Source organism: Dreissena polymorpha, chromosome 14 (assembly GCF_020536995.1).
Source record: "Dreissena polymorpha isolate Duluth1 chromosome 14, UMN_Dpol_1.0, whole genome shotgun sequence".
NCBI lineage: Eukaryota > Metazoa > Mollusca > Bivalvia > Myida > Dreissenidae > Dreissena > Dreissena polymorpha.
Genome location: NC_068368.1, coordinates 16,159,127 through 16,180,732, shown reverse-complemented (window position 1 = coordinate 16,180,732; position 21,606 = coordinate 16,159,127). Strand labels below are relative to the sequence as shown.

Below are 21,606 nucleotides of genomic sequence, written 5' to 3'. Positions count from 1 at the left end.
AGGCCATGACTACATTATTGTCTAAATGCAACGAATTTGACATAAAACCGAAAATATTTTGCCGGTTGTTTGACTCTTTCGTGGGTTCTATATTAAACAAGGCTATTGTCAAGCAATATGGTCCCCTACCGGCTCCACCATTGCCAGAAATTCCACCATTTTCAGATTTTTTTAATTTTTTTATTTTGGTTACCATAGCAACCACAATTTTTGACGTAAGAACAAAATGAAATGACGTGCATAATGTCCATATTGCCATCTATCCATGTTGCAAGTTTCATGAAAAAATATTAAGACTTTTTAAAGTTATCGCAGGATCCAGAAAACCACCATTTTCAGCAGTATTCCTAGTCTATTTGTTGCCATAGCAACCAGAATTTTTGACGTAGGAACAAAATGAAATGACGAGCATAATGTCCATATTGCCATCTATCCATGTTTTAAGTTTCGTGAAAAAATATGAAGAACTTTTAAAGTTATCGCAGGATCCAGAAAAGTGTGACAGACTCATAGACTCACAGACTCACAGACGCACAGACGCACAGAACGCAAACCATAGGTCCCCTCCGGTGTAACCGGTAGGGGACAATTATGCTTCAGAAGTATGGGGTTTCACGAAGTCCGATGAGTTAGAACGTATACATTTGAAATTTTGCAAACGCTTGCTACAAGTGAAAATAAATACATGTAATGTTGCTGTTTATGGGGAATAGGGTAGATATCCATTGTATGTAAACAGGTTTGTTAAAATTATTAAATATTGGTTTAAAGTTCTGAACAATGATACATTGTAATATCATAATGCACACTGTGTACAAACAAGCCTTGAGCGACTGTTATAAAGGTTTTACAAACTGGGTCTCAAATGTCAAAAACATGTTAGATAATTTTGGATTTGGTTATGTTTTTGAAATTCCAAACCTTGTACATGTTAATAGTTTTATTAGCGAGTTCAAATGTAGACTTGTTGACAATTTTAAACAAGAATGGTACGCTAAAATGAATAATAGTACTGTATCAGATATGTATAAAGTTTTTAAAAGCTGTTTGAAATATGAAACATATTTAGATTTACTTCCTAGACGAATGCGATTATTTTTTGTAAGATTAAGAGTCTCTGCATATCCTTTGAGAATCCAAACTGGATGATACGCCCAAAATAACATGCTACGAAAAGAACGTTATTGTTTATGTTGTAATGATTTGGATTTAGAAGATGAATACCATTTTATATGTAAATGCCGATGTTACACTGATTTAAGGAAAAAATGATAAGCCGTAAATTAAATATAAACCCATCTGTATATAAATTTCACAATGTATTAATTTCATGTGACAAAACAGTTATTTATAATGTATGCACATTTATCAAAGAAGCTCTTGTGATAAGAAATACGATTATAAATAATTCAGTTCAATAATTTCATTACCGCTTTAATAGTTTATTTGTATTTGTATTGGTGAATGTCTGTTGTACGCTATGTAATGTTATTTTGTTATACCTAGTTACGTGACAGAAAATAATATGTATACTTTTGTATGAAGACGATGTACTTGTATATACGTCTGAATAGTATGTGTGTCTGTCTGTCTGTCTGTCTGTATGTGTACTCGACTGACTGAGCGCTAATTGGCTGATGCTCTTACCAAGAAGTATTTGATTGACAGCTGGAAAAATCTATATTGGCCACTCGCTGAGAAATCCATTGTAATAGTAGCTCTTAGGCTGAGTTAACGGACTAAATGGTTCGATTTTACTGTCGACATGTGTGCAGCATTCAATAAACCGCATTCTCACATAATATAGTGATCAACACGTATAAGGGGTCGGTATTCTACAATGTAGATCTACATATATTATTCTCATATGCTTTTGTTTGACCGTCAGAAAAGAGCATCTCCTTTTGGAGACATCTTTTCCGGAACATCTACCAGTCTGTACATTAATCTTTTTTTTTATGAAACAAATATGATTTCCGAGTGTTCTTCATCTAAAAACAACGGTCTCATAGATGTGTTAACTTGAGAGATTGATCTTTGTTGTAACCACATAAATACCAAGCACGTACAGTTTATCAATACCTAGTTCGTTGTCAGCAAAACAAGAAACAATATTAATCGTTTAAGAATTCATGTTTGTTCATTTAACTGTTTAATTCAAATATCAGTTATAAACATAATATTGTATGTGTTTAACTATTGTCAATATAAGCTTGCTATAATTATGTCAACCGTTTCTATACGCTCTTATATGAAAACCACCATCTTTTGCCAACCAGTGGGCGGAGTCTTAACGTTGCAGTTGCACAGACTTGTCGTTCCTTGCTCTCACATACAATCTCTGCAATCACAAGAAAATCCTATCAGATTTGGTAGGATTATTATTTTGGAACAAGTATTATATTATGAAAAAGGAGTATCATTTTCTTTTACATTTTGAAAATAATGTATATGGGTAGGTAAATGATACAAATAAAATACCTAAATTTAAAATAAATGTAAAAATAACAACGGTAACAACGGGTACCGCTTCGTCTGTCCGTCCGTCCGTGCACGGCTAGGCTATCATCACGTGGTTGGCATCAATCTTCACGCAGAGTTGTCGTTCCTTGCTCTCGCATACAATTTGATCCAGCTATACTGGTTCCCGTCAAATTTTTGCGCGGAGGTTGGGTTTGCAATATGACTGCGGGATTTAATCCAACTATGCTGGTCCAGTCAAATCTCTGCGCGGAGGTTTTTGCGCGTGAAATCACTGTTCATCACGTTTTACAATCGTGAAACATACGCTATCTCCGGACTCCTCCGTTGATTTTAGAAATAAATCGTCTGCTGATCCAGAGTGCACGTCTTATGATCACTCTTGATCAGCAGACGATTTATTTCATAAATCAATCTCTGGGTTAATGGTCGCCATCTTTCGAACTACTTTCAAAAGTACAACAACAACAATAACAGTAGAAGACAATTTTAATTGCGAAAAGTTGAGAAATTGAGTACATGTGTCACGGTTGTTGAGTGAAATGGTGTTATTTTCAACTGTGTATGAAGCATGTGAACTGGTAGTGGAATAACCGAATTGATGGTGGAAATGGAATTTAGAAATATATCTAATAATTCATCATCGTGTAGAATTATCATCAGCATCATTTCTGTGGAACATTGCACTATTCAAAATACAAGTGTTTCATAGATATGGTGCTTTTGACATAGTTCACTAACCATCAAGACTGAAATGATTCATGCACACAGGTAAAGTAAATAATTGATTTTGTGCAGAATGTTTATTTTTTACAAATTATTACTTAATTTGACCAATTTATTTTAGATTGATTGCACTGAAACTCAAAGTCTAAAGCTTAGTAAGACACTTAAGCCAGTTTTCTGAGAAGAAACAATACTTGTTCAGAGTATAGCAGGCTCATGCGGCCTCTGTTTTATTTATTTGTCCTCGGCCTTTAACCTGGGTCGCTTTGATTTCAGGTGTTTAGCCCCCATATCAACAAGGCTCTCGACCCTATATGTAGTTATTCATATTGTTTAAAGATTTTGAGAACCCTCACTCGATGCCAGTGGGGATAAAACAGGAACCTTCTTATAGCTAGATGAATGCATCAAATATACCAGCAACACTTTATAATCAATAACTTTATAATTGATGATTCTGTTCTTTTAACTACATTACTAATTTACCAAAACAATGTGAAACACATTTTTTTGCCCCCAAAGGAGGGCATATAGTGATCGCACTGTCCGTCGGTCTATCCGTCACACTTTGCATTTAGGTTTCGAAAAAATGCTCATAACTTCTATGTCGCTTCAGATGTAACATTCATATTTGGTATGCATGTGTATATGGACAAGGCCTTCCCATACACACACAAATTTTGACCCCTTTGACCTTGAACTTAGGGTCGGCGTTTAGGTTTTGAAAATGCTCATAACTTCTATTAAAGCGTTTATCGGGGGCGTATGTCATCCTACGGAGACAGCTCTTGTTTTTGCTACTGTCCTCTGCACAAACCATGATATATCTGCATATATGCATCCAACCAAATCAGTAAAACTATTTGTCACTTAATTACAGTAAACTTATTGCATGTTAACTTTTCAACAATATATATATACATGTATATATAATTATATATAACAGATCTTGAAAAAAAAACACATCAAACTTCAAATTGTTTTAGTAAATTATAGGCTTTAATTGGTATTGTGACATTGACGCCACTCATGCATGCGACTATACAATTATACAACTATGGAACACATTATTTTTGAGAAATTCCAATACATCAACATATCGTCTCAGATTTAAGGCAGATAATCTAGTGCTTTTTTGCTGCCATTTTTACTATTACACATTTTTTCATTTTATGTTATGATGCATTGATGTTGTCTGATAAATAAAGAAAATATAATCACTACAAAGTTTACAAAATTCAGTTGAATACTGTGACCAACAAAGATTTGCCAAAGAGCAATTCAGATCATGATTTAAATTAAATACAAGTAATATGAAAGTCTGCCTATTGGATCCCAGTTAAGACTTATTTGTCAAATCTGCACATTAATTTTCCCTTAGCCATGTAGAATTGGGGACTAAATACCATCAAGTCATGTAAAAAGGAGCAGGGTATAGCACGCTGCTATTGATCTCTTGAGCTTTCACATGAATTTTACGGGTAATTTTCATACAACAAATGATATTATATAGTGTAATGATAAAGCATTATGAGCACAAATTATATCTCTTACTAGTGGTGCAAAAATCATTTAAGTGTCACATTTCAAAAGAAAATTTATATAAAAAGGTATTATTAATTGTTAAAATGTTATAAAAGGTTATTTCAATTCACTAAAGCATTTAATTACAAGAACAAGTGCATTTTATGTCCATTACAATACATGTAACAGTATTGGCATTGTATTTATCTGCATTTGATGTGCATTTAATACACTTAAAAATGCAGACAAGACACACTTCTAACAGAAACAAATGTATTTTTTTCTGCATTTTTCCAGCATTAATACTCTTCAGGTGTATTTTTTATCATCCCAAATACACTTTACCAGGAAAAAGGTATGTTAAAATGCATTTTTAGTTTGTTTTAAGTATATTTTCAAATGCATTAAGACACTCTTTTCTTTTGCAAAAAATGTTGACCAAAAACTTGAACATATTTAATATACTAAAGTGTAGTAATAATTAAAGTTTTGTATGAGCATCAAAAACAGTGTCAAATTCATACCAGTGCCTATTTTGTAGCAGTAGGCCTTATATGGTCTACTTGTGGTAGAAATAATGCATTTTGTATAATACAACATACATAAATTAAAAATTATAGCTGCCCATACAGTTCAATACAATGTTCAATTAACTACACTATGCAAAGTTGAAATATGACATCAAGCTTGGAATAATCTTTTCAATAATGAATAATATGCTGTTTTAATTTGAGTGAAATAGACACTTGCATATAAAAACTGATTTTACATCAAAACTAAATGTTTAATTCGATTATTAGCTCCACTGGCCAAAGGTCCTGTGTCCATCGTGCATCCATGCATAAACTTTTCCTTTAAACATCTTCTCCTAAACTACTGGTCCAATTCTGATGAAATTTGTTAGGAATGTTCCTGGGGTGAACCTCTTTCAAATTTGTTCAAATTATGCCCCTGGGGTCGAATTTGACTCTGCCCTGGGGGTCACAAAATTGAAAATTTGCTTAAATAAGGCCTATTTTGTGAAAACTTTCAAAATCTCCCGTCCATAACCATTGGGCCTAGGGCTATCAAATTTGGTATGTAGAGACATCTAATAGTCGTCTACCAAATTTGTTCAAATTATACCCCTGGGGTCAAATTTGACCCTGCCCTGGGGGTCACAAAATTGAACATATGCTTATATAGGGTATATTTTGTGAAAACTTTACAAATCTTCTCGTCCATAACCATTGGGCCTAGGGCTACCAAATTTGGTATGTAGTGGCATCTTATAGTCCTCTACCAAGTTTGTTCAAATTATGCCCCTGGGGTCAAGTTTGACCCTGCCCCGAGGGTCACAAAATTGAACATATGCTTATATAAGGCCTACTTTGTGAAAACTTCAAAAAATTTCTTGTCCATAACAATCCGGCCTAGGGCTATCAAATTTGGTATATAGTGACATCTAATAGTCCTCTACCAAATTTGTTCAAATTTAATCCCTAGGGTCAAATGTGACCCTGCCCCGGGGGTCACAAAATTGAACATATGCTTATATAATGCCTATTTTGTGATAACTTAAAAAAAAATCTTGTCCATAACCATTAGGCCTAGGGCTACACAATTTGGTATGTAGTGACATTGTATAGTCCTCTACTTAGTTTGTTCAAATTATGCCCCAGGGGTCAAATTTGACCCTGCCCTGGGGGCCACAAAATCAATTATATGCTTATATAGTGCCTATTTTGTGAAAAATTTAAAACTCTTCTTGTCCTTAATCATAAGGCATAGGGCTACCAAATTTGGTATGTAGTGACATGTTATAGTTCTCTACCAAGATTGTTCAAATTATGCCCCTTGGGTCAAATTTGACCCTGCCCGGGGTCACAAAACTGAACATACGCTTATATGGGGCCTATTTTGTGAAAACTTTAAAAATCTTGTTGTCCATTACCATTGGGGCTAGGGCTACCAAATTTGGTATGTAGTGACATCTAATAAACCTCTACCAAATTTGTTCAAATAATGCCTCTGGGGTCAACTTTGACCCTGCCCCGGGGGTCACACAATTTAATAAACGCTTTTAAAGCGCCTATTTTGTGAAATCTTTAAAAATCGTCTTGTCGAAAACCATCCGGACTATGGCTACCAAATTTGGTATGCAGTAACATCTTATAGTCCTCTACCAAATTTGTTCAAATTATGCCATTTGGGTCAAATTTGATCCTGACCCGCATGTCACAAAATTGAACATTATATACGCTTATATCTTGCTTATTTTGTGAAAACTTTAAAAATATTCTTGTCCTTAACTCTAGGACCTAGGGCTACCACATTTTGTATGAAGTGAGATATAGTAGTCCTCTACAAAGTTTGCTCAAATTATGCCCCTGGGGTTAAATTTGACCCAGCCCAGAAGGTCACAAAAGTGTGCATGTGCTTAAATATGCCTATATTTAAGTATTTGCACATGCAGAGAAATTTGTTTCAGCCTTTTTTTCAGCAGTGGAGCGATACAGGGTCATCATGGCCCTCCTGTTTAAATACTCAAAAAATGAAACCGTGTTCATGCTTGCATGAACACAGTTTATAAAAGCTGTCAGAATAATAAAATATGCAATTACTATAAATACAAATGCCGGAGAAAAGTGCTTTTTGTACTAAAAAATTCGAATGAATATTACAATAATACATTCTGAATACTTTGGTATGTAATTAACAGTTTTGTCTGAGAAAATCACTAAATTTTATATATTTATTCAAATTCACATAAATCATATTTCAAAAACACATAATTACTTCAAATCCTTTCACACAATACTGAAAAAATGCACAGTTTCTGATTGTTATTGATTCTTTATTAATTTATACATGTACCATTTTTTAATCTTGATGCATCCTCAATTGTATTATGCACATCTTAATCTGTTTTAACAATTATAATATAAAGATTAAGGCTGACTCAGTAAAATAATAATCCATGATTTCTGCAGTACTTGCAGACAAACTAGGAATACTGCTGTGATATTATCTATCTATCTAATGGGATATTAATTAGGCTTCAATAGAAAAAAATCAAAGCATACACATGTATATAATGTGTATGTATATATATATATATATATATATATATATTAGTTAAACTTAAATTGATTGACCATCGATACAAAGATATAATTATATATGTATATATATATATATATATATATATATATATATATATATATATATATATATATATACTTGTAAAACTAAAAATTAAATATGTATGTTTCTATTACATCATTTAGGACTTTTATTTTCAGACAAAGTAGAGTGAAACTTAAAACAGTATCCAATTGTAACAGTCAATTTTGGGAAAATCAACCTTATAATTATTTTCTGTGTTGGTCAATGTCATAATTGGTATAAAATGTATATTGAACTGGAAGTTTTCTTTATTTTAAATGATAACATTTGCTTGGTCAGCCATAATTGTCACAATCAAGTGGTCTTTTTACACTGTAGTTTTCTCACTGACTATGGGTTTGTTCTGAGAATGAGCCACACAAAGTATCGTTGGGGAGATGAGTTGTCAATTTTATGTTTATCAGTCTTTCATAATCCAGTATACCTGTAAAAAGTGAATTTGTAACTAATAATCACACAATATACACAATTAAAATTGTATGCATTTCGATTTATTTAGTACTGCACATTAATCATTTTCCAAAAATATGTAGCAACATTATATTATATAATGCTGCAATACTATAGTAATTTACTTATTAAAGGTCGCTGATGATCTGGAGGTCACTGGTTTGATCCCCAGTGTGGGAGCATTCTTAAGAAATCTCCAGAGACACCCAAGTACTAGGCCCAGGAAACGAACTCAAGAGCATTTCACATACATGTATGTAGTTAGTACTTTAAATTTAATCGAACTAAAAATTGGATAAAAATTAAAATCTGAAACCCTTATTAATACATTTTATTTTGAATCAAGCAAATGTGGAAATTCATTATAAATAATGAGAAAAATTTAAAAATTCTACTTTAAAGTAATCATGATAATTTAGATTATTTTCAGAATATTTAATGATGATAATGATACAATTATATATTACCTAAATGATAAAAATAAAACATGTAATGTTAATTTATGAAAAAAACGTTTTAATTTTATCAATATCATGGTAATTACAACTAGATACAGGCAATTAGATCAGAAACGTGCATTAATTATATTAATGATCAACCCAGACATTTGCAGTGATTTATGGTCATTATTTTGATTAACGTTCTATACATGACCTGTCATAAAAGGTATTTTTTAGCCAGTACTACAATCAGCAATGATAGTCTGTATTGCATACATATTCCACCGTCTATTATTGATTCGCTTCCTCAAACTGAACAAATATTTAATATTTACATCGCGAAACGTAATGCATCAAGTTTCACTTTCGGTTTGGTTGGTTTTGTAAAAACCGTAATTTCATCTTAAAAATTGGATGATAGGGTGATTAAATAATAATGGAAAAGTAAATCACTTGGATAATAGGTCAAAATGCAACACAAATGAACGTTAATAGTGCTATTAATATCAAAGTTTCGGTAAAAAGTTTGGCGCTAGTTCAACGCGCATCGTATACAGCCTCATAACAATAGACTGACAACCTTTTGGGTAGTAAAGTAGTAATACAAGGCAATATGGCGACCGTTAGCCACGAGGCCTATCTTACGGAGGAATCCGAGATAGCCGATGTATCACGATTGGTCTTATGATCCGTGAAATAAACGAAATCGAAAGAAGAAACTCATAGCATCGATTCGAAATCGAAAGTAGAAACCTAAACATTGATTCAGTGGCTGTTAAATTCTATTAAAATTCGGTTTAATACTGACATATATATTTATGTGGTAATTTCATTCGGCTGTGGGACCTCGACCAGATTGCTTTTATAGCGGTAAATATTATCCGTTATTTTCTTCAATCGCGAACATTCTACGTATTACTGTTACTTATTACATTCATAAAATTGTCAACACGATCTTTTATTATTATCGCTTGCTCCTTTGAATATAACTATTTTATCATACGTAAATTTCTGTTCAGAAAAGTGTGGTGATGATTGCATTGGGTTGATTAAAAAAAGATGTCTCGAAAACCTGACTCTGCAAACTATTATTCCACGGGTTCGGACTGCGCTGATACTCCGGAAAGACGTATGTAGAGCTACACGTTTTTTTTAAATTTATCTGTATATACAGCTCAAGGGAATGGGATATTTACTCTTTGGTCGGGACTGCTGTAAACCCAGCATCAGATACAGGCTTATTCGTTCATCAAATTATTAAGTTTAATGAATCACTTATTCATTTAGTCATTCACCAGGCCGCCCACTCGCTTGCTCACTTTCTCACTAACGCATCCATTGACAAACAGTAAAAAAAGGTCACTCTGTCCAAGTTCAAGGTTTTGATGTCAACGGTTTGTAATACTACATCAACCCTGAAAACCAGCGCGACTATTTTTTTTTATAGCAAGTGTTAAGCATGGCGAGGCAGAATATTGCATCCAAATTAAAGGTCAACAGGTAGGAAATAACATAAACATACAAATAACAAAACTGCATTTAGCTCACGTGATCACAATGTGCTCATGGTGAGCTTTAGCTAAAGAAACTTCAGCGTACAGTTTACATAGTATTGACAGACCTGTACGCTGAAGCTAACCCCGTATCGAAAGTCAACCAGAGTCATAACATATTTATGTCACGCTATAAATCAAAGAAAGCTCATTTTCTGGGATACATTTCTACATATATTGGTGAATGAATATAAAATACTGCATCGGGGATTATTTTAAGGTTCAAATGTTTCAAATGCATCTTACAATATACGAAAATAACTCTCATCAGTCTGAAATTCACAATTTTGACGCCATTGTCGCTTTGTCACGTGACGAGTTTTCATTTGGATACTTTCAGATCGACCTTGACATTATTTGCTGAAATTGTAAACATTACTTTCGTTTTCTGAAATCTATAATTTGTGATAAACAACTTACGTTCGGTGGATTATAAGACTGATTTCAGTGTGAATCCGGTAGTTTTAAATAATATTTACTTTGAGTTTGTATTTCCACTACAATTTGTTTACAAAACAAGCCAGAATATTCTAAAATACCGGGAAATGTCATTCTGAATTTGAAAACACTTGAGCACATGGTATGTTACTAAAAACAGAAATAACGTCATATGACCGTGAAATCTCGGGAGATTCGCATTTCAAGTAAGTCTGTCACATCGCTGTTTTTCTCGATATGTAAAAGCAGAATAGATAAATTTGAAATGTTTAAGATAGTATTTTGTGAAAGATTATATCAGTTAAATGTAAAAAATGTCAATCTTTCCGATCAAGTGGTTGATTTGGGACAATAACTGCACTTTAAAGCTGTTTTGGACCGATCTTTATTAACTGTCAACTTTGCGGGAATTTCTGGTTGACTTTCCTAATGGGGTTGGTCCATAACTATAAAGTCGCGCCAGTCAAAAATCATAAAAAGCGACATTTAAAGTTATGGTAGCCAGAACTAGGTGAGCTTTTGTAATCGCCTTTTGTCCGTCGTGCGGCGTCAAAATTTGCCTTGTTAATTAACACTATAGAGGCAACATATATTGTCCGATCTTCATGAAATGTGGTCAGAAAATTTGTGCAAATTTTATCACACCCGGAAACCCGATATGCTGTTAAAAGTTGGATGTGCTAGGAAAAGTTGTCGATAGATTTCGATGAATTTCCGTAGGGTAAGTAAATCCAGTTCTATAATTGTTTAAAGGCATTAAATTAAAAATTATTTTGGTGTATGCAAAGGAGGTATTACCATGTAAGTTAGAAAAATCCTGGTTATTATTATTTACGATTTATTAAAATATTGCTATTTAATGTCAACGATGCAGGGATTTATCCCATATTAAGCAATTTATTTACACATTTCTATAAATGTATGCCAGTGAAAAAGTGTTTGCACCGACAATTATATTGACCAATGTCCCTGAGTAACATATCCGCCAGGGTTTCTTATAAAAAAAAATGGCTATAGTAAAATTTTGTTAGTATTGACACATTTATTATTTAATTTTCATGAAACTTGGTCAGAACATTTGTTAAATGATATATTCGATGAGTATGAAAATTGATCTGTTTAAAAACATGGCCGCCAGGGGGCGGGGACCTTGTTAGCACTCGAAATGTTACATTTATAATTCGCTGTTCATGAAACCTAGTCAGTTTGTTTAATTATATCTTGGGCTGCACAGAACAAGTCAGTTCCTTTGTATCTCAGGTGAGCGACTTTGGGTCTTTCAGGCCCTGTTGTTTAGATTTACCGTTTAGTGTAGGAGTCGAATTCGAGATTTTAAGAATATCCCCAACACAACAGTACGGTAACGAATAGCAAACATAGCGAAAACTGATTTTCGCGCTTTCGCGAAAATAATCAAGAATACCACTTTACTTAAATATATTATATAATAAGCGTTTATAAAAAGAGCTATGCCTTTTTATGCTCCCCAAAATTTATTATGGGAGGAGCATATAGTCGCCGCTTCGTCTGTCCGTCCGTCCGTGCACAATTTTTGTCCGGGCTATTTCTCCGCAACTAATGACCGGAATTCAATGAAACGTTATAGGAAGCTTCACTATCAAGAGGAGATGTGCATATTATCAGCGGGTTTCGGTCGGATGATTTTTCACAAAGTAATGGCCCTTTGAAATTTTCTATAAAAAAAATATTGTCCCCCAACTACTGTGCCCACAAGACGTTTCCTTTTATCTGAATATATAGTGCAATATTTTGACAAAAAACCTTTGGGGAGCATCACCAGTCTCCGACGGTTTCTTGTTTCTTATGACTTAGCAGTCGTTGAATATATGTATTATTCCAGCATCATCGGATCAGTCTTGGAAGGTCAGACATGAACGTGTCAATGTGAATGGGGATCATCTACGGTAACATGCAATAATTTTCATGATGAAATGATTTTCCGGCTCAGAATTGAATGCGTTAATTGTTTACAAAAATATTAGGCATTACCTTTATTAATGAAACAAATATAATTGAAAGTAGACACATACTTGTACCATACAACAAGTCCTAGCCATAAGAATGTCTTTAAAAATCGGCAAGAAAATCTTTTCACGTTATCAACTTATGTCTATTTCGTTAGCTATATTTTATATATACAATTAATTATGTTTCAGTTTTGTGTCAAATGTCATGAACACGGTTGGTCTTTATGTTGCTGCAAAGCCACTGTCTCCGGATAATAACTATTTTGAGATAGTAATTGTTGCCCCTGGAAAGTATTCGTTGATTGGTATCGGCCTGGTACCCTTCAAGTACCCATTGGATTCCCAGCCAGGATGGAAAGAATTCTCAGTTGGTTACCACGCTGACGATGGACAGTAAGTCTCAGCTGTGAGAACGACACTGCTCTATGATCATCAACCGATTTATGTTAACAGCTGAAAAATGGTTGACCAAATTTTATGTGTTTGGCCAATTTGTATGTTTTGTATAAAAATTATTACGTAATATTAATTGTATTGTCAACAAAAAAGGAATACTTTGTGTAGCAATTGGTATTGATCATGTCAGTTCATAGTGTGTAAAATAAGTTAAATATTGAAGTAATGGCTTGGTGTTATGTATTTCCTTAGTTGTGCAATACTAGCTGAAGGTAAAACAAAGCTCTTTTGATATTGTTTATGAAGTTTCATTATTACTATTTTTTTGTTTTACTTTTTAAAGGTTATATAAGGCTTCGGGATTTGGAAGTCCGTTTGGTGAAAAGTGCAACATCGGCGACATAATGGGTTGTGGTATAAAGTTTGCAAAAAATGAAGAGAAGTTTAAACAGGCTGTTAATGTGTTCTTCACAAGAAATGGCCGGGAGGTAAAAAAAGTGTTTGTGTAAATGAATGAAATCTTAGCAAGCATAAAAGTAAATTAATCGCATAATCCCTGTGTTGTTTTGCAAAAAAAATAGTTTCAAAGTTTAATTCCAACTTAATTTATTTGAATAATCTAAAGTGAAACAATTTGCAGCCAACACCATGTCAATAGTCAAAATTCAATGTCCCACTTATAAATCGACAGTCAAATGGGAGAATAATGCAGCTTTACCGAACTATTACTTCAAAAGTCATCATGCACAAGAGAACGTTTTGCTATTTTAGTTCTGAAAGGTCGAGATCTCACTTACATTAAAGAATAAAGTTCACTCTTGCGCATAAAAATTAAAGTAACAAGAACAGTTTTAGAATCACCCATTTAACTTTAATAAAACCACTAAGGTTTCCACCATTTTTTTATCGAGATCTCATAATTTTATTTATAATTTTGATGATGTAATTTGTCGCAGGTTAATTCATAATCATGCCTTTCTGCAGGTTGGAACAGTGACCGTTCCCTTTCCCCCGGGTGGCCTGTACCCAGCGGTGGGGATGCACTCTGACGGGGAGGTGGTGAGACTAAAGCTGTGCGCAGAGTTGAACGGCAACAAACCCGATGGAATGGTAACACAATTAATATTCCGATGATATTTATATATTTACGTGATCCTTAATAAATGTACAACACATATTTTCAATTTGGAAACGATATCATCATCTTGCAAAAGTCAAGGTCAAACATAAGGTCAAAGGTCAACTATACGCATAATACAGCTTGTTCGGTTAGCATCTTTATTATAAGAATCGTCTGGGACAAAGGTTCAGTTCAAAGATCTAAAAAGTCAAATATATAATGTGTACATGGTGCAGCTTGTCAGATAATAAAATGAATTCCTCATGTGTTATACCTGTCTCCATACCTTAAAGATAAAGGTGTAACTTAAAGGTTACAGTTAATATTCCGCATTGAAGTAGCTTCTCCGAATTGTAACTTCAGCATTCAAAAAGAAATTCTCAATTAACCTAACAAACATGTTTAACATGTAGAGAATGCGTGTCATGTGTATCAAACGTTTTCCTTCCTTATAGGTCAATGTCATAATGACGGTTAAATGAAATGTCAAATTTGACAATATAAAAGCTTCTCCGGACAATGACTTCGCCGTTCATAATGCATTTTTTTTAAATTAATTACCACGGATGTACACCACAAATGTGGAGACTTCGTCAAAGGTCAATGTCTCATTTAGAGGTGAAAGTTTAAATTTAGCCATATAACATATTGGCCGGATTTCGTTTTCATCATTCATCATGTATTTTTAAACATTGGCCTAAACATGTTCATAAGTGAGAAAGGTGTGTCGCCACTTGGGCAAGATTTATGTCACACTTAAGGTCAATTGTCACACGTGTTCATGGTATTAGTAGTTGTGCTACTAAGGTAGAGAACGTAGCTTGAGTTTAGTTCAAGAAATTAGGTACACTATTCTGTTTAAGCTCATCTGACCACGGAAGTTTTGTTTCATTTGTAGCACGATTTTCTCAACATGTGCTTCTGTGGTCAATCTATGTCCGGCGTCGTGCTTCCTATGTCGGCAATATATGTCCGGCGTCGTGCTTCGTATGGTGTCAGCTTTGCGCTCACCACAACTATACAGGCCAGAGCATTTGAAAAAATCGTGATGAAACTTTATATGAGTGTTTACCTTGACCGTTTCTATGCAAAAATCTAATATAGATCAGGCGTGTCCGAACGCATTGTTACCAGGTTAAATCTTCATAATCCTATCTCATTATCGCCTCTGATCGAAGACAGTACTTGCTGTAGAGATACGCGTTCTGACGTCTGCATCCGTTCTCAATTGTTATCCAGGATGCTGCCGAGATAAGTGAAGTGGTTCTTCAGCGCCTCACATTGGACTGTGATGTGTGTTGTTGAGTGGGTTGGTCTTGAAAATCTTGTTCGTCCCTCTGTTTATTGAGAGGCCAGTCTATCTGAGTTGTTCGCCCCCATGTTGGTATTTTCCTACATATGTTGTTAGTTGTAGGAGGAAACAGCAAGATCTTCAGCAAAGTCGAGGTCGTCCAACTGTTAGTGTCCACTGTATTCCGTTCCGTTTCTGATCCGTCGATGTCTGCATGACCAAGCCTATGGCCAGCAGGAACAGGAAAGGTGAGAGTAAGCAGCCTTATCTCACTCCAGTTCTAATTTCAAAGGCGTCGGTGAGCTGTCTGTCATAAACGATTCTGCAGGTCTTTGCTTCATAAGACTTCCTGATGATGTCGGTGATCTCTTCAAGTGCTCCGTAGCATTAAAGTAGTCTCGACAGGGACTACCGGTCAACGCTGTCAAATGCCTTCGCATACAGAGGCAAAGACGTAGGTTCAGAATGCTGCGCAGGGATACGATCTGATCCGTCGTTGTCATGATGTCTCCTTACGGGAGCCGGCTTGTTTGTCACAGATATGCGGGTCCGTCTTTAATTCGGTTCAGTGAGATGCGATTTTACACATTTCTTGCGATGGACAACCGCGTTATTACTTGGTGGTTGGAGCAGGAACTAAGTGCTCTTTTCTTGGAGGCTGGACGAGATATCCATCTTTCCAATATGTTGGTATTTCTTCTTCTTCCCATGTCTTTCTGAAGCGGATATTGTAGTTACACACTGATCTCGACGTCCGCCTTCAGTGCTTCAGCTGGTATGCTGTTAGATCCTGCAATTTCGCCGTTCTTCAATTATTTGTGGCGCCGTGGATCTCTTCCTTCGTTGGAGCGCGGAACTTAATTTGAATGTCGATTGTGCATTTTTACTAACTGTCACTTCTGCTCTATCCTCTCTTTTTCAAGCAGCTCCTCTAGGACCCAGAACTTGTTGGAGAGATTAACCTTGGACTATTCTTGCTACCAGATGTCTTTCAGCTTTGCGTTGTTGTAACGCTGGCGTTGGCTGCATCGCCATCTCCAGTTTCAATAGAATACAAGGAGATGAAAATACGTAGCGACGTCGGGTCCTCGCTTGACGCGTACAAAAAGCCGTTCATCCTCAAGAGAGCGACAAAAATATCTGCGTTAAACAGGTGGGCGATCTGGTTCTTCGTTGTCAGATCTAGTGACACCGAAGTTTACTTGTGTATGATGATACTCTTTGGTCTGATTTGTATGATTGATGACAGTCTATTGTTAGTTGAAGTTCTCGTCCTCTTCACTTTCGTTCGTCGGGTCGTAGACCTGGCAAGTTTCCATGTTGATAATCTCCTTCTCGGAATCGAAAGGCTCGTGGTTCGTGCCGACTTGAAAAACAATAGGGCTTCTCCCTGTGTGTGCTGCATCATACTGCTCATGCCTCAAGAACAACATAAACTAACCGGAGGATAGTCGATTGTGCTCAGAACCAGTCCATCTTGATTTTTCGATTCTTAGGATGATAGGTGAAACTTCCTAATCTTAGTGTGCTGTCTTCATGGTTTCGTACATGGTTTGGACATTCCATTACCCAATAGTGACCTTGGTCCTGGTGGAGATGATGGTCATCGGCCTGACGTTTATGTCTTTTCTTTCAACGCCCAGCGCGATACGCTCTCAAGCTTGAGTTCTATCTCCTCCCAGTTCCGCGATAAATGCTTTTGTGTTGTTTGGCTTTTTTTTTAAAGCAATCAGATGTTTCACAGGTTGGGGTAGTTAACCCTTTTGAGCACGGGCTTTGGACCGTCCTTTAATAAATCATTTATTAATGAAAAATCATTTAATCATCATTTATATTTATCACACAACATTCACGAAAGATGGGACAAATGTTTAATTATAGATTCGTTATCAAGCCACTTCGTTCATACAGTCAGAAAAACATTCATTTTAGGTGCGGCCTTGTTATATATGTGTGTGTGGGGGTGGGGAAGAAAGAACATCCGTAGGAAACCCACTTGTTCGGTATGTTGAACACGAACCAAGCTCACCTGACAGTCTTGATTTAACATTTCTGATATGTTTATCGTGACAATGATAAGCCCATCTTTGAATTTGGGTTAATTAGAAAAAAACTAAAGCAACAAGTTAAGTCTGCGACAGTAGGTTTTTTTTTTAACTTTTGTAAGCGCTAAATGGTAATCAAGCCCGTCTTGTTATAAATGCATATACAAGCGATGTTTTAAAGATTATAGAAATAAAAGTATTTTAACTTTTTCAGGTACGTGATGACCTACCAAAGCGGTACGTGTAAAATAGGACCATTTTTTTGGAACAGTAATTGTAATGTTGATGTACTCGTATATGCACATAAATGTAAATTGATCATACTTACAATTGACAGAACAAACAAAACAATTGAATACATATTAAAACCACAGTTTCTTAGGAATGCAAACATATTTTAGAACTATATCTCATGTTTAATTACTAATTCCCCTTATAAGCTTCATAACTATTTGGCGGTTTTGTTGTGCGCAATCTAGTGTATGTAAAGGTCGCTTGTCTTTAATGAAAGGCTAGTGCACGTCAACAAGATTTCCTCTCTTAATGCTGTTTCTTGCGTTCCTTTATTCATATTATAATTGCTGCATCTATAACATTCTTTCAGCAAGAAGTGCAAGGAAATTGTATTAAATGCTCTCGGACTAAACACATGGGAGGAGGTGCAGGATTCCTACGATCAAGCCGACAACATGCTTCAGTTCACAGGTGAGTCCCTCTGTCTTTCTGGTTACATTTCACATCGGTGGGTAGAAAGTTTAGAATCTCAAACACATTTAGCAATGGATAGTAAAATATAGATAATATAAGAATGGAAGTGTTTTGTTGGTATTCAAAAGTCGATTTTTGTGACATCGTTTCGAAAATAAACTCAAAAATATACGTGATAAATATATTGCAAGTAATGCAAATGGATTTAACGCTGACTCAGTAAATGATTTGCTTGCAGGTGATGTTTCAACTTCAGAAGGGCGTATACAGTTTTTGACTCGCGCTCTCGATTTGGCAAAAATTGGTAAAACAAAATGGAGTGTGCAGATCACGGTGAAAAGAAATGGTGTAGAAATACCTGTTGATGAGCAGTTGATAGGCAAATATTCAGATCAAATAATTAAGGAAATCAAACGGAAATTTTGACCGCCTCCCACATGTTTTTTTTAAGAACCACATATACAAGGCCGCAGGCCTGACCCGTATCTTGCCATTGGTATGGACCTTTTGGTATGGACCTTTAACCCCGCTCATTATCCAGCGTTTTAACTTCCGGGTTTATATTTAAACCGACTATTAATAGCTAATTAATATCTTAGGTGATTTATCAAGCGGTTTCGTAGTGTAGTGGTTACACGCTCGCTGCACATGTGAGAGGCCCAAGGTTCGAGCCCCAGTAGAATCAAATTATTTTATTTGTGTTCTACGTTAACTTTTTGTTTCTATAAAGACATTTTAGTTTAAATAAATTTGCTGTTTTATTGTAACCATTTTTTGTTTTTATTATGCCCATAAAATATGTGTGAGAGGGTGGGAGTGGGGGTTCGTAAACACATTAAAACTTTTACACTGTTTTCATATCAATGAGTACTCAACCCCTATCGTAAATGAGCAACGTAAGAAAAATTTCAGAATCATCTCCCCTTGAATTTAAGAAAAATATGCAATTACGCTTACAAGATGAAGCAGATTTTTATAAACCTACACAGTTATGTTCCATTAATGAAAACTGCACACGGATGCCAGTAAAAAAGGAAACGATTGTAAATCAAATGAACTATGAAATAATTGGGGGTTACAACACAAAATCATAGATAATGGTTATTTGGAGGTTATAACACAAAATCATAGATAATGGTTATTTGGGAGTTATAACACAAAATCATAGATAATGGTTATACCAGTATCTTTGTGTATTTTGTTTAAAATAATCGGCCAATATATTAATATTTACAGTAGAAAAAAATCGTTCCATGTTACTTCATTGAGTGCCTTTTACACTGAAATTTCCGACACACTTTGATGTTTTGCATCAATACTTCTCTTGTTTAGAACATTTAATACAAAGTTGCATTAAACTCATAAATCCACGACGCGCTGAAACTTCTGGGTCATGTGCGGTTGTGGGTTCCTCGTGCTGCACGTGCAAAATTAAGTATTCAATTGATGTTGATTTTCCTGTAGTTCATTTCCTTGGACAATATTTTCGAGAAAAACCATGTTCATTATATTTGAATATAAAGCGTGCGCGTGTGCAATAACATGATTGAAAACTGGTCGATCTTTAAAGCAACAATGCGTTTGAGCACAATATCGTAACGGCACGAGCAACACACGTATAAGACAAGTATCACATCATATATAATGAACACACAATTAAGATGTCTTTTCTTATACTGGCGTGGAACCAGAAGCAACTGCGTGAAACCTGTATGTTTTCAAAAAGGGGCTTACAGACATAGGACGTCATAAAGATGTATATTTGTGTACAAAGGACTTTATCAAGTATACTATTTGAACGCCATATTTTCTTTTGACAGAAATGCCCCAGATTAGTATCCTATTTTATACATCATACGTGCTAATCGTAATTATCATCACTATTATTTTCTTGGATTAATACGCTGTCTATCATGTGATCAGTGATCGATGTTTTAACGAGATGCGTATTGGTCGAATCACCGAATATCTCCGACGAAACGGAAGAAGCAATTTATTTCGATCTAATGCAAACGGAAGTATGTCCTCGTTGTTTCATTTCACTTCATAAACCTCTTAGTTACAAGTTTTCTTACTTTGTTCATTCTTTGTTCTTAGAAGATCGACTTTCGTTTTTTGTGAAAATATTTTAAGCACTTGTTGCGTCTTTTCAAATGGTTATTTTATTTGTTTATTGGTGATGAAAGCTTACTGACATTGTGTGTTTACAGCTGTTGGGCGTCGCCTAAAAGACGATTTCAAACGGAAATATCTTACAACATCAGTGAAAGGTATTCCTTGTGTTAAATATATGGTACACGGGTAGCACACGGGTAGCTTTATCACCGTTTGAGTTGATAATCCTGCTGGTATTTTTTCCTGCACTGTTACAATCAAGCACAAACTTCTACTGGACGAGGACGAATAACCGAAGAGGTCAAATAAAAAAAAAGCGTATAAAAGTACAATTTAAGCCAGCTTTTCTGGCAATGGTTTTCTCAATACAGAGTCTACTTTGTTGAGAAGACTTAGGTAATACCTCATTTTTGTCTTAAGTGTTCAACATAATATTCAACATAGTCATATTAATAATAACTCTGACTTAGAATCTCAAACAATATATTTTGCTCGTTCGTTGCATAAATTATTCTGTTCAGAAATTCTGTGACTACATGAAAGCTTTCGATAAAGTTTCACACTGGCGTCTCGTGCCAAACAGAAAATATATCGCTTCGGAAATAAGTTTAAAAACTGGATTGAAAACTTTCTCTCATACAGAAGACAAAGAGTCATAGTTAATGGAAGTGAATCAAAGTGGCAACCAGTTACGAGCGGAATACCCCAGAGCTCAGTGCTCGGACCGATGCTCTTCGTCATTTTCATTAACGACATCACTGAAAACATAGAAAATGATAGCCAGCTGTATTTATATGCAGATGACACAAACATATTCAGGGAAATTGCCTCGGAAAAAGACAAAGTAATGCTCCAGCAAGACATATTTAGCCTGAGAAAATGGTCTGACAAGTGGCTGCTCCGATTCCATCCAGACAAATGTAAAACAATGACTATAAGTAATAAGAAATTAGGCGAAAGAACATATCAACTAAAACCAGACTTGAAACCTATGGAAATAAGACATGCAGAGAAAGATATAGGGGTCACCATAGACGATAAGCTTACCTTTGGACAACATTTGACTGAAAAAGTGAATAAGGCAAATTCAGTATTAGGTGCAATGAGAAGATCCTTTGAATACCTTGACATTCCAACATTCAAAAAGTTATATACTGCACTGA

At 35.1% G+C, this 21,606-nt stretch overlaps 1 protein-coding gene across 2 annotated transcripts; it reads left to right on the top strand.

Moving 5' to 3' along the window:
* Positions 1–12,874: 12,874 nt before the first annotated feature.
* Positions 12,875–20,702, top strand: LOC127858323 (SPRY domain-containing protein 3-like). 2 transcript variants are annotated; one of them, XM_052395368.1, is made up of 7 exons: positions 12,875–13,161; positions 13,508–13,652; positions 14,149–14,274; positions 17,835–17,857; positions 18,225–18,325; positions 18,567–18,632; positions 20,539–20,702. In XM_052395368.1, the coding sequence occupies exons 1-7, from the start codon at positions 12,974–12,976 to the stop codon at positions 20,631–20,633; spliced, it is 744 nt and encodes a 247-aa protein (XP_052251328.1). In that variant the 5' UTR covers positions 12,875–12,973; the 3' UTR covers positions 20,634–20,702. The 2 variants fall into 2 exon arrangements, with proteins under 2 accessions (XP_052251328.1, XP_052251327.1); XM_052395367.1 differs by lacking the exon at positions 20,539–20,702 and having other exon boundaries at positions 12,899–13,161; positions 18,567–19,095.
* Positions 20,703–21,606: the final 904 nt, after the last annotated feature.